The 13724-nt window shown below is 32.1% G+C and overlaps 2 protein-coding genes across 5 annotated transcripts; both read right to left on the bottom strand.

Annotated features, from left to right (window-relative positions):
- Window positions 1–34: 34 nt before the first annotated feature.
- Window positions 35–7178, bottom strand: LOC148231338 (pyruvate dehydrogenase E1 component subunit alpha, mitochondrial-like). 2 transcript variants are annotated; one of them, XM_088196035.1, is made up of 7 exons: window positions 7014–7178; window positions 3925–4093; window positions 3640–3863; window positions 3401–3572; window positions 3195–3344; window positions 2944–3119; window positions 35–546 (listed from the first exon to the last, which is right to left on the bottom strand). In XM_088196035.1, exons 1-7 carry the CDS (start codon window positions 7155–7157, stop codon window positions 361–363), a joined length of 1221 nt encoding a protein of 406 aa, XP_088052161.1. In that variant the 5' UTR covers window positions 7158–7178; the 3' UTR covers window positions 35–360. The 2 variants fall into 2 exon arrangements, with proteins under 2 accessions (XP_088052161.1, XP_088052160.1); XM_088196034.1 differs by lacking the exon at window positions 35–546 and adding an exon at window positions 2466–2831.
- Window positions 7179–7909: 731 nt separating this feature from the next.
- LOC148231337 (uncharacterized) lies at window positions 7910–11598 on the bottom strand. 3 transcript variants are annotated; one of them, XM_088194062.1, is made up of 3 exons: window positions 11404–11598; window positions 9413–9582; window positions 7910–9001 (listed from the first exon to the last, which is right to left on the bottom strand). In XM_088194062.1, exons 1-3 carry the CDS (start codon window positions 11464–11466, stop codon window positions 8134–8136), a joined length of 1101 nt encoding a protein of 366 aa, XP_088050188.1. In that variant the 5' UTR covers window positions 11467–11598; the 3' UTR covers window positions 7910–8133. The 3 variants fall into 3 exon arrangements, with proteins under 3 accessions (XP_088050188.1, XP_088050189.1, XP_088050187.1); XM_088194063.1 differs by having other exon boundaries at window positions 11257–11533; XM_088194061.1 differs by having other exon boundaries at window positions 7910–9582; window positions 11257–11410.
- Window positions 11599–13724: the final 2126 nt, after the last annotated feature.

Below are 13724 nucleotides of genomic sequence, written 5' to 3'. Positions count from 1 at the left end.
GCCAAGACACGTTTGTATAAAATTAAACAACAAATTTATATAAATAACTTTTTTTTAATACATTTTCACAATTTCATATAAACAAGCTTTAATTCAGACCTTACAGTTTTATCATACACATCTAAATTTATTTATATACAATGTATATATAATGTTTTGAGCAACGAAAACGGTAACAGTATATTTTAATTAAATATCTAAAGGATGGTGCGATTTTTTAAAAATAACCCCTCCAATAATCTCACAAGTTTAACGTCTCTCAAGACTTTTAAAAAGTAAATAACGTTTGTTTCAAAAACAATACTTAATTCCGAAATAGAAACGTGCTTTCAATTTAAATTAGTTATACGTACAAATGGACTACATGTTCTGGGGTGTTCCGATGTTTATGTGTTTAAGCGGCGTGATGGGTAAGACACCTCTGACTTCTGTTTGCGAAGCCTTCGAGTATATGTCCGCCGCTAGCTCCGACATTGGAATCTCTGGATCGGCCCTTGTCTTCTTGGTAACTTCGTCGATTTCCTTTTTTACGTCTGATTCCACAGTCTGTAAACACGTTTATTAAGCTTTATAAAAACAGATTCATTACGGTAAACATGTATACGTGCAGCACAAGATCTTTTAATATATTTTGGCAAGACAAGCTTAACAAACCTATTGTGACTTGTAAATATATTACGGGACAAAACAAATAAACACTATTATGCTACACATTTTCATTGTTAAACATACTTATTATCTTAAAAATAACTAGGACAATACAGTATGCTGCAAAAACTGTGCAATTTAATATTGGAATTCTTTAAACATGCCTGTTGAAGTTATTATTTGTTAAAATTAGTTTTTGGGACGGTTTTATATATTTATTAAAACACACACAATTTAATAACGCATGAAATTGCCGATGTTTTTCTTATTTCAAGTTGAGTATTTGTGTCGAAATATATAGTAATTTCAAGATGTTTATAATTTAAATATTGAAAACTTACCGTTTGATAATTACTGACCTTTTTGTATAATTACTAATTGTTTAACTACTGACCAAAATGATCAAGATCATAAATATGTATAAAAACAATATTTTAGATAACAAAAATTGCCATTTTGTAAAAAAATAATAATTTTAATACTGATTTTTCTTCTTTAAAAAATCCCATGATTATAAACTAGAGGGAAAGGAATATATATTCAATAATCATAGCAATATAAAAATTGTATAAGCTTTTACTTATATACTTTACAAGGCAATGACTTAATTTGTATAACTATCGTTAAGAACCGATGACTCGTATATACGTCATTCAATATCGGAAAAGATGAAATAGAGAATTTTAAATATATTTTAATTATGACATTTTCACACAAAAATGTATAATTTATAATAGCTGAAGTAGCTCATTATTTGAGAACTTTCAATACCTAATATTTACGACCTAGCTCAATTTTAATTAATTATTACAATATTTATCGGTGAGATTAAGAAAATCTAGATTATATATATTTACTTTTATTTTACAGATAAATTTATCTATGTAATAACGTTATCACTGATTATTATTTTTTATATTATATAAAATAATTTACAGGTAGAGTAAAAAACAAAACTTTAAAAGTAGCAAAAATATTCACTAAAAATTGTTTCCTTTAATGCACTATGATTTTTTCTTAATTAAATTAATTTTATAGCATTTTTAATTAAAAAAAATATTTATTGTAAATCTTACAACAATGTCAACACAATCAACAACTATCAAGTAAGTAGTGAGATACCATATTGATTATAAAGTCTGTTAATCAGTGACATCTATTTTAATTATTTTAGTATTATTGCAGCTCACAATAAATGGATGTCCCTAAGTAAAACCTAACTCGATTTTATTTCAATTATATATTTATCAGTTCATCAATTTGTGATGATCGATTGGAATTATAACTATATAATAATCACTTTTTGTTGTTAAATACAAACAAGATATTCTCTATGAGTTGAAGTAGCTCATTATTAGAGAACTTTCATTACTAATATGAACGACCTAGCTCGATTTTAATTAATCCATCAGTGAGATTAGGAAAATGTAGTAAACCTAATCTGTAATGATTGATCGTAATTTTAATTAAAAAATATACACTAATTCTGATCTTCCGAAAACAACTTACAAACAGATTTTTATAATAATGAATTGAAAATAATGTTATCTAACTTGAATGGTGAAATAATATAAAAAAATAATTCTATAGTATGTGTCAATCAATTTAGTATTTAGCGTGTCCAAACCACTAATCACTAAATCGCTGGAAACAGTTTCTTAAAATATATAGAATTTAGTGTAAATATGTATGTACTGAGTTTTTAATACAAATCATCGGCAATATCACACAGTAGAACCTAAAAATTTACGTACCCATATTCGTATGCTTTTGTATAATTTTCAAGGATATAATTCCGTCAACTTTATAAAAGCAAATATTAAAAATTACTTTATTAATTAACCCCGGTGGTTTATATTTTTTTACACTAATGACTGATATTTACACGTTACGCATCCTAGCCATGTTTATATATACATAAATCAATCGAAGGTCGATATAATATCATTCTAACCTCTGGGGTTATAAGCTATCGGTTATTTATCTTAACGAATCTTTTACATATTTTGAGGTTTGGACAAGTTGGTATGTTGCAAGGGATTCTCGGGCAAAATGTTTCTAATGCGGGGTTCTAAGCAATTCGAATAGACGTCGGTGGACAATTCCGGAAAATCTATGGAAGGATCGGCTTTGCTAGCCTTTACTGCATCGTCGATGACTTTCTTTTGTTCGTTATCGATATTCTGTAAAAGGAAAATACATGGATATATTTTATATCTGCAGTCGTACCTTTGATCTCACATACGGAATAAAACCTGTAAGCAAAAAACAACGTTAAAGTGAGCCGTTAAATACCTTCATGTCATCAGCTGTGACTAATCCGGCGTTGATGATCTTCTCTTTGAAAGAGGTGATGGGATCTCGTGTTTGGCGCACTTCTTGGATTTCGTCCCTCGATCTATAGCTGGTGCCTGGATCGGACATGGAATGGCCCGAGTATCTATAGGTCACCATCTCCATGACTAGAGGGCCTGATAATTAACATAAAGATAGATTAATTATTAATGAAGCGAGACTAGAACCAAAGTTACTTATTTAAAAAATACCTTTTCCTGATGCGCAATAATCTACGGCAAACTTAGACGCTTCCCTGGATGCCAAGACATCCATACCATCTACGCAAATACCAGGGACGAAATCTCCGCGGGTATAATAGGTCGAACTAGCAGATGCTCGCTCGACGCTCGTGCCCATACCTAATCGAATATGGATATATTATAAATACACAATTTTTAACTTATATTGATCTCACCGTATCCGTTATTTTCACACACGAAAATGCACGGAATGTTCCACAATTTGGCTATATTGTAGACTTCGAAAATTTGTCCTTGATTGGCAGCACCGTCACCGTAAAGAGAGAAACATACGCCGTCGGTTCCTTTGTATTTGGCAGCAAAGGCAATTCCGGTTCCGAGAGGAACCTATGATAATATTTTTTTGTATGATAAATGGTTTTATATGCTGATTATCATTTTTAAAAGCACACACCTGAGCTCCGACGATACCGTTTCCGCCGTAGAAATTATGCGCATACATGTGCATAGAGCCACCCTTGCCCCTCGCGCATCCTGATTTGCGTCCGGCCAGCTCAGCCAAGACGCCTAAAGGAGAAACGCCCATCAGATACGTCCAGCCGTGCACCCTGTACGCCGATATACAAGAATCTTGGGGACGCATCGCTGCTCTCATACCAACAGCGACGGCTTCTTGTCCTGCGATTAAAAAACGATGTCAACTAATGATTGCGATAACAATAATAATAAATTTATATACCGGAATAGAGATGACAGAAGCCTCTGATGACTTTCTCTTGATACATGTTTCCGGCTGCTGTTTCTAACCGTCTGATTGTAACCATCTCTTTGTACATTTTAAGGGCGTCATCTTTGGTAACCGTGGCGCTAGTGGACGGACCGGTTTCTAGATTGTGCAATTTGAAGGGCTAGAAATATGTGAAAACTCAGAACAAAAAATATGTTTGAAATAAAGTTACATATATATGGTAATATACGTAGATACGTTCATAAAAGATCGAAGTATCATAAAATATATAATTTTTTTGCTATTCTTGACAAAGACAGCTCGATACTATTCTCAACGTTTGATTTATTTTTTAATACTGCACATCATGAAAATTTATGTTTAACTTCAATATCTAACGAACCACACGTTGACGATAAACAGAATGAATTTAAAAGAAGTGCTGGTATTTTGTGTAAGTTTGTATATTAAATATACCAAACGGTAGTGTTAATTTGGTATATACACATAAAAAAATAGTATGTCAATAATCAGGAGAATAAGTGGTTTAAAGGCATGACATAGATGACAACGGTGATTTTTCTGTTTCCCTCCTATTGTCTTACTTCAAAGACGAGTCTTGTATCTTTTTCTGTTCCTGCAGATAAAGAAGACAATGAAAGGGGAATGTTTTGCAACCGCAGATAAGAAAAAACAAAATCGCTGAACGGGCTGAAGACTACCAAATAGTGCATTTTTTTTCTTCAAAATCTTTAACTTTTTAAACAAAATTTGTTTAAAAAGTTAAAGATTTTGAACGTTATTTAATAATACATATATGAAACATTAGTTTGATTCTTATATTTTACTGACGTTAACCATAAACCATATTTTTAAATTTAAGACATGCTCTTGGATCCATCTGCACGTGATTGATCGAATTTTGTTCGAGTCATTTCTGCTAGCATACATGCGAATTTATGGCAGAAGTTAGAGAAGTAAAAAGTTAAAGATTTTGGATAATTATTAGCGAATTTTATGAGTACGTAATATATTCTAAAAAAAAAAAATAATAGTAAAATTCCTAGAATATTTCTAGCCAAACTATTAAAAATTCAAATTATTTATTAATTTATTTAAATTAAATTAAAACCATCATAACCTAACAAGTTACCCCAATGCGTCACGATGGTCAAAAACAATAATTGTATTATTTCAATACACAAAAAATATGTATATATAATAATTAAAATAATAATATAAAGAAGCAAACAAAAAAATCATAAAATATCAAAATTAAATGATACGAACTAGACCAGCTCCTCATAGCTGACATTAAACAGGGCAACATGCAATGCCAGCATATTAATGAGCCAGATAGGCGAGTCGGCAAGTGCGGACGTTCTAGCCCCAACGACCATCAAAAAAGGATACAATAAATGTTACTAAATAGGATTAAAACACTATTAGAAGGGCTTTTACAGAAAAATGACCAGGAGCAGTTTTTTTGGACATTTCTAAAGCTTTCGATCGCATTTGGCAGGCAGGTATTATATATAAACTAACTAAATTAAATTTTTTAGTAGCTTTATTTATTTAATAAACTTGTTTTTAAGCGGTACAATCTTTCGAATTAAAATTGAAAATTATTTGTCAACTTATAGACCATTATCTACTCAGTCCCCCAAGGTGCAATTTTAGGAACCTTGCTATTGGCAATATTTACGAGTCACTTCCCAATTAAAGCTCACAGAAATTATATAACCCCTTTATTTGCAAACGACACCGCCAATTTTATGTTCTTATAAAAATCCCTATCAAGTAATAGATAAACTTCAAAACAGAATAAAAATTATTGAAAAATGGTTTAATAAATGGCTAGTCACTGCAAGTCCCACTAAAAGTGTCACAGTAATGTTTTCTTTTAGAAGACAAAAAGTATCAACAAATTAGTAAAAACTAAAATGCATAACAATTTTCTAGACTAACAAAATATCTATGTCTCATCTTAGATTCTATACTTTCGTGGAAATCTCATATAGATAAACTAATTCTAAAAACTAAAACAACCAGAGCAAAATACACCCTCTTTTTTGCCGCAATAACAAATTACTAATCATTAAATGTATAAAAAGATATGCAATTTCGTACGCTTTCCCGATTTGGAGATACATAAATAATACTCGCAAGTACAACAAAATATTTCGTTATGAATCGCATCAAATGCTCCATGATTTGTCCATAACTCGATGTTATACCGTGATTTAAAATTAGACACGCTAACTAAGCACTTCAATAAATTAAACATTAAACATTACAAGAGAATTAAAATCCATAAAAACACTTTAGTAATAAAATAATACGAGGAATAATAAAAAATACACTAAAATAAATACTAGTTGATATACAGCACTGTTTGAATAATAACATCACAGAATTTCTGATTTTTATTAGCAAACAATTTTTTTCTTGTTGTCAAACAATCGACACATCTGTTTAAAACATAAGAGCAGTAATTTTTCATTTTTTTATGTTAGAGGACTTTCTTCGAAATTATACGAAAAAAATGCATTTTACGAACAACCGACCCCAAACTATTAATAGCCGAAACTATGGAAAATTAAGGAATTTTGGCAAAAAAAAATTTTTTGAACCCTGAGCTCCAGAATAATTTTCGAAAAAGACAGAATATTTGACAAAGAAAAACGTTTTATAGTTTGTGATATTGTACACACCTTTTGCAACTCAAAAAAACAATTCAGACGATGCGTCTGAATCGCCTGAAGATTGCCAGTCGAGAAAAACCGTCATGCAAGTGCTACTCAATGCTGCAAAGTTTTGGCCATAACAAATCTAGGCTTCCGCAATATATTATATCAACGTTTTTCATCTGCTCCTAAGAAAAAAGCAGTTCTAACAAAATGTCGGACGAACTATAATTTTAAGAAGTTGAAAAAACGAAGTATAGAATGTATTGAAATCATTTTGAGATTAAAAAAATATATTTGAAATTTGATTTTTAGGTTATATATAATATAATGAAAAAAATATTGTCCTAATTGGTACCAATTGTTTTAAAGTGTATCAATCTGCAGTGATACGTTGGAATGTTTCGTTTATACCTTCGTCTCGAATGTGGCTTCCGAGGGACTGGAGAAGAAGCGACGGTTGAAGGGCTGCGCCCCTATACAAGTCACCGAAGATTGAGCCGGGGCGCCGGAGGCAACTTTAGCCAGGAGGCGAGCGGGCTGCAGGAGACGACTCATGTCGACGGCTGGCAATGCACTGTTCGATTTCAATCCTCAATCAGCCGACCTCGAGGACGCGAAAGGTCGCTCGCAGCTCAGCTGTTGAGCTGTTACGGCACTCGCGACCAAAGCAACGCAAGTGTCGGCCATTCACGCTAACGTCACTCGTTTTTTTTTAATTTTATTAAAAAAATATTTTTATTTTTATTAAAATTGTAAAATATTTTTTATACATTAATTTGCAACAGATTTATGCAACTATCATTTCTTTTTACTAATTTAACTTTCGCGAGATACATTTCTACCCCAAAATTATATTATAGTTATTTCAACCATTTATTAAAAAATAATAATGCCTATGAAGATATCTCAATGTATAAAACGGAAAAAATTAAAATATGTTGAAAAATAACGTGATATCAAAGTTATTATTAAAATCATGTATTATTTTGCGTGGTAACTCACCGAACACTTGTTGAATAATCGGTTTATGCCGGACGATGCACAAGATCGCAACAATTTGCTACTGTTGCGACTTTTGAGAGTATGGTCTAGGAAAGTCATTTATAAATTAATCCGATTGCGTTCCTAGTATATAGCTATATGATTTTTATTGAAATATTGGTGTACGGTTGATGAGGCACCACCGGCAGTTGCCTTTCCGTCGAACGTCACCAAAAGAATCATCTGTACTTTGCCGCCACCACGTCAGTGTTACCACAATATCTGAAACTTATCATTGATTATAAAAATATAATAAAAGTCAAAAGTATATCACAGTACCGTTTATTAACACAAAAAACAGCAACATTCATAAAACAAGCTCAATAAATACAAAACATCGTATTTCAACAACATTTCATTATACTTTCACATTATTAACACCGGTAGATTGAAAAATAATCTAGTTTCAGTCAAATTAAATTAAAATAAACACATACTTAGATAAGTCGTAATTCTCGGTGTTACTAATATGCTTTAACATTGTTTTTTATTAGATATTCGGTTCATCGAAAATAACGAGTTCAGATGCTGAACGTACATGGTCTTGTCCATAATTTACTGAACTATGATGTTCCACAGGATACGGTTGAGGAACATATACTTTAACTGGATATGGAACCTTTTTTTCTACTTCTACTGGATATGGTACTTTCTTCTCTATGTGTACAGCGTAAGGTTTGGGCACAGGAACCGGATATGGTTTATCTACGTACACTTTGATCGGGACTGGAATGTGTTTGTATACTGGATAAGGTTCTTTCACTTTAACTTCGACTGGATATGGTACTTTTTTTTCTACTGGATACGGTTGAGGAATGAAAACTTTAACTGGGACTCTCTTTTCTACTTCGACAGGATATGGAACTAGTTTTTCAACTGGTACTGGTATATGCACATTAACGGGGTATGGTACTTTTTTTTCGACAGGGTAAGGGACCGGTTTGGGAACTGGTACTTTGACTTCGACGTGTTTTATGATAGGGACGTGTTTGATTACGGGATACGGTTTCGGGATGTACTCTTTTTCAATGACTTTCACGGGATACGGTTGAGGGACCTTTACTTCTACTGGATAAGGAACTTTTTTCTCTACTGGAACGTGCACTTTCTTTTCCACGATTTTGTGGACTATTTTTTCTACTGGGTAAGGCACTTTTTTCTCGACGGGATACGGTTGAGGCACGTAAACTTTGACTGGGACCTTGACGGGAACCTTTTCGACTACTTTCTGTATGTATTTATGGTGGTGGTGGTGATGATGGTGTTTGATTTTTGTTTTGTATTCTACGTGGTGTGAGTCTGAGGGGTCCGCGTCGTCGTCTCTTTCGCCGGTTACGGGCTTCTGTCTGTCGTCATTGCTGAAAGCAGAATAATTGTATCTTTTCAGTGCAATCTTATTCCTATGTTGCCTTCTATAAGGTGAATAACGCATTAGGTGCACGGGTAAGTAGCGTCCTTTTAGATTAAGTGATCGTCTCGGGGAACGTTGAACGGGATTTGGGGTGTAATGTCTCGTCTGTCGTGTCTTACCACTATCGTCTTGTTGGAATATAGGGACGATCGGCACCCAGCCATAATAATCGTCGTCGGAACCGTTTTTGTCAGGTTGTGCTTGAATACTGACGGTCTTCACCATGTGTACGTATGGAGATGGTTGTCTTTGTATTTGTTCGTATGGTAAAGTCTTAATTGTTTCGTTTTTGGTATAGTTGCGTATTTTTACAGGTTCGATGTGGAAAGGTTTTTTTGTCAGTGATTTGTCTCCGTACTTTATGAGACTTTTATAGCTCGCATCGCCCAGCAGACCAGTCGGGGCTCTCACTCGGACGTTGTGCATCTGGTGGCGAGCTTCCTGAGCGATTTGGTCCAGGCGCGTGTTTGAGTAAGCTGACACGTCATGTTTGACTACTTGAACAAGCAGTATCAACAAAATAGATACCTACAAAATATAAATTAGTGAGATATATACATAGCTTAAGTGGTATTACAATAGATTAACCCAAAAATTATAAGCAATTTTTTCAAAGTGATTTTCTTGCTTCAGACGAAGTAAAATGTACCTTGAATATAACAATAAACCTTCTAAAGAAAATATATAAAAAGTTAATGAAGTTGAAATTACATCCCTGATTCTAAAGCATAAATTCACAGCTTATCCCTCAAAGCAAATCTAAAATCGAATCTATCTCGAAAATATTTTTAGAAATGTCATTTCAGTGAAATCATATCAGAACATATTTTCACCGGTAGATATATATTTTTACCAGTAAAAATATGATTTATCTGAGAGGTACTAGTAAAATGATATAATTTCAACTATTTTATATGTTGTAATATATACATTTACATAATTTTTTTATTTACATGCGATATATAAATGTTAGTGAATGTGTATTTTTTAGTGAAGTTGTATTTTTATGAGTGAAATCCAAATATATTTTCCCCAGTAGATATATGTTTCTACTAGCGAAAATTTAATTTAACTGATGGGCGCTAGTGTTTAAAATGTCTATGAAACTAAATTTGACAGTTACGAAATGTATATTTGGTGTTCAAACCCAAACCTAACATGCACGAATTAACCAAACCTAACTTCACCTAATAAAAGTTTTAAGACTAATTACAATTTAGAACTTTAATTAGGTTAAGTTCAAAATACAAACTAAGCCAAATCATCTCTAGGGTAAAATAAGCGGAAGAAATACAGACAGACGTCGCATCTCGCATATTGTTCTATAGTTTGCTTGCACTTCGATATTATACTATGTTTTAAAAATACGATAGCTATCCCTACCGATATTGCTATGGACTTTTGATATGAAAATACTGGTCAGTGAGCTAAAAAGAAAACGTTTTGTATTTTTGAAAAGGTTAAAGATTTAACATCAGGCATATAACAATGTTGGAACAAGTATTTTATTTGGGAAAATACTTTTGAGGGTCTTTAAAATATAAAAGTGTTTTACCATTTTGGGTGCCTAAACAGAAAACCTGCTTCTATGCTCAAATTGTAGGAGTATATCGTAGATAAATATGACATTGTTGCCTAATATTTGTATGGAAGGCAAAAGATCAGGTTTTCACCATAAAACAATTCATGGAGAAAACTTGGTTCAGTAAGCAAAGTGCAGGTCAAAGAGCACTATTGGAAGGTCTCCAATATGACACTTTATCCTACGTATTGATTAGTATAGCTCTAGATCCAAATATGCAAATCATTTGAGTGAAGTTTTGATACTAGTTAGAGTCCTTTCAACATTAAAATCTTGTAATGAAACGGTCACATGAGTGTCGAACTCGAGTATCGGAAACTTCGCCATGAACGGCAATACTATTTTATAGATTTTCGCCAGAATTCAGTGGCTCCATAGAGTCGGGCATATAGCTCGAATAAGCTCCATCGGTGGTACATATTGTTTTATTCTGTTGCCAAGGTTCAAGACCTTCACAATTTAATACCTAAATATATACTGTATAAATAAATAAATTTATCCTAATATACACATCACTAGCACATCACTTAGTATATTAAGAATCACATTAGAGTCTTTTGCACAAATATTCACAATCACTAATTTATTTACAATATAAAATACACAGAAGGAATACGAACCGACGGTTTCATCTTTTCATGTTATTTCCTCAACCGCCACTAAACAAATGGATATCATGTCTGATGAGCAGCAGTCTTATAAAGCATTCGAACTCATCAAGGGATTAGCATGCAATCACTTTCACTGCTAATGTGATAGACACAGACCTGTACTGCATCGATGCACTTTAAACGGAGCCGCAGTGTTATGGAGCCGATGATTCTGGCCATTTCACTTTACATAGCATAAACAATAACATAATTAGCAGTATGGTGCAATGGCCATTAGATCGAACCTATTAATAATAAACACACTTCAGTAACAGGGCTACCACCGCAGCTGTTTTAAGACCTTTGTATCTCAAAAATATTTTTGCCTTTCATCATTTAAAATAGTATACATTTACGTATAAAATATTATCATTGCTTATCAAATTTATCGGTGTAACGTATGGTTTAATTTTATTTAAAAATAATAAAGCATGGCTCAAATGGACATATACAATAACAAGATATAATTATCTATGCGACGTGAAAATTTGGGATATTTTACTCATAAATTAATAGTTTCCCTAAATAAAACGCTAACACAAAATTTACATTATGTTTTACTAATAAGATAAGTAATTAGTAAGACTATTTTTTCTTTATTTTTTACCCTCTAAAGCAGAGAAACGTTTAAAAAATTCTGAAATTTTAACGGAACACTTTTATTGTATATGTTAGAGAACAACCCAAACTAACTTTATGCGGAAGGCGGGCAGCATGTCGCAGAAACATTTTCAGCGATATGCATGCACTCCAAAAAGCAGCTCAGGACGCAGTGAAGGGCCAATGGGAGAGGTTCAAGATGTAGGCCAAGTGCAAGAAGTGGGAGTAAGCCATAAGCATGCAACAAAACCAAATATGTTTTTAAAAAAAATGTTCCTTCTTAATCGTGTAAAAGTGAAACTGCGTAAAACGAGTACTGCGTTGATCGAGGTTTTATTTATTTTACAGTAATTAGTTTTTAATTCGATTAGTCAACAAAAACATATTTTTTTGTATTATTAGGAACAAATTAATTTAAGTATTAAAGTAAATACGACTATGTTAGAAAAACTCCGTTTTCTGCTTTTAATTGCCATTAATTTTAAAATTCTTAATAATAGCGGAAAATATATTTTGCGCTTCATTTATGCGTAGTGTGTTGTTTATTGGTAAGAGGACTAGGGGTATTTTTTTAAGAGGGCAAGTTATAAATTTATAAAAAATAATTGTCCATAGAACGAATTGTTTGTGCATTACTGTTGAATACATTAGAACAGTGAAAACCCCATGAAAAAAATCCGAAGATTTATCTTACATAAATGCACACACAATTCGTTTTATGGAACGAAATATTTATTTAAATGTAGATATCTATTAAAATAATTCCCTGTTAAATCGCACCATTTTTTTAAATGTACTTGATAAATTTCTCATCCAACATATAATGATCTTTAATGCATGGTTTTGTGAGTTAAAAAATTGTAATATGGTACCCTACAAATAAAAAAACCACATACATATTTAGATTCGGTAAGTGACTTAAGATTTCTATATAAAATGTAAAATACAGGTGACGTTGAACTTGTTTGGAATTGTACACCCAAGTAATAGCTCATTATAAAGTGAAATATTTTATGAGAAAGTGTTTATTTAAGTTTTTGATTAAAATTGATTCATAGAAATGATAGAATAATATTCATGATTGATTAAAGCAATTGTTAACCCTGCATATAATAGTCACGGTTTGATGCATATCATGCATTAAGTGCTCCATCTTGCATGAGATCTTGAGCTCATTGAAGCATAGCAAGAAAGTGATGTTATTAAAAAATCAAATGATAATCGACGTGTGTGTATATGTAAAACATTATGAAAGCTTAATGGGCGTTACGAAAAAAAAAAAAATATTAAAAATACGGGAAGTGTGAGGTAATGTCGATTTATTGGTAGATATTCAGGTTGTAGATTTATGGCATTAGTGTTATGTTTTACTTTTATGTAATGTGTCTACATAATAAAAATAACAAGCTTTCTAGTTTACGAAATGATGGACGGCCATTCGTATGTAATGTGCTATGAAAAATAGTTTATGATTGTAATACAATGTTTACAATCAAGATGACAATTATGATAGGAATTGATATTTATGGGTATTGTTTTATTGAAAATTATATATTAACCATTAAGGAAACATATTATAGATTATATTCTTGGTGATCCAACGACATAATGCATGGTATAGGTAGCAACAGTGGTCATAAGGCATAGAGTAAATGACAAAAAACTTCATTCCTTGAAAGCACTATGTTGCATTTTAAAAATAATCTATCAAATAAATTGTTTTTCATGAATCACATAAAATCATCAAAAAACATATAATTGAGTAATCCATAAACTGCTTCACTATATTAAGCGAAGAATAATACAAATACAGGAAATATTATGATAATATATAAAAG

The sequence above is a fragment of the Plectrocnemia conspersa genome, unplaced genomic scaffold (assembly GCF_051122295.1).
Source record: "Plectrocnemia conspersa isolate PC_06_02 unplaced genomic scaffold, ASM5112229v1 ptg000010l, whole genome shotgun sequence".
NCBI classification, from domain to species: Eukaryota; Metazoa; Arthropoda; class Insecta; order Trichoptera; family Polycentropodidae; genus Plectrocnemia; species Plectrocnemia conspersa.
The sequence above is the reverse complement of the archived record's forward strand: the minus strand, read 5'-3'. Positions and strand labels throughout refer to the sequence as shown.

Excerpts from the sequence above, each read along its gene's own strand:
- LOC148231338 (XM_088196035.1), bottom strand. The coding sequence starts at position 7,157 with ATGAGTCGTCTCCTGCAGCCCGCTCGCCTCCTGGCTAAAGTTGCCTCC. Across the intron at positions 4,094-7,013 it reads AAGCCACATTCGAGACGAAG|CCCTTCAAATTGCACAATCT; the intron begins GTATAAACGAAA and ends ACATATTTCTAG. Across the intron at positions 547-2,943 it reads TCACAGCTGATGACATGAAG|ACTGTGGAATCAGACGTAAA; the intron begins GTATTTAACGGC and ends ACGTGTTTACAG.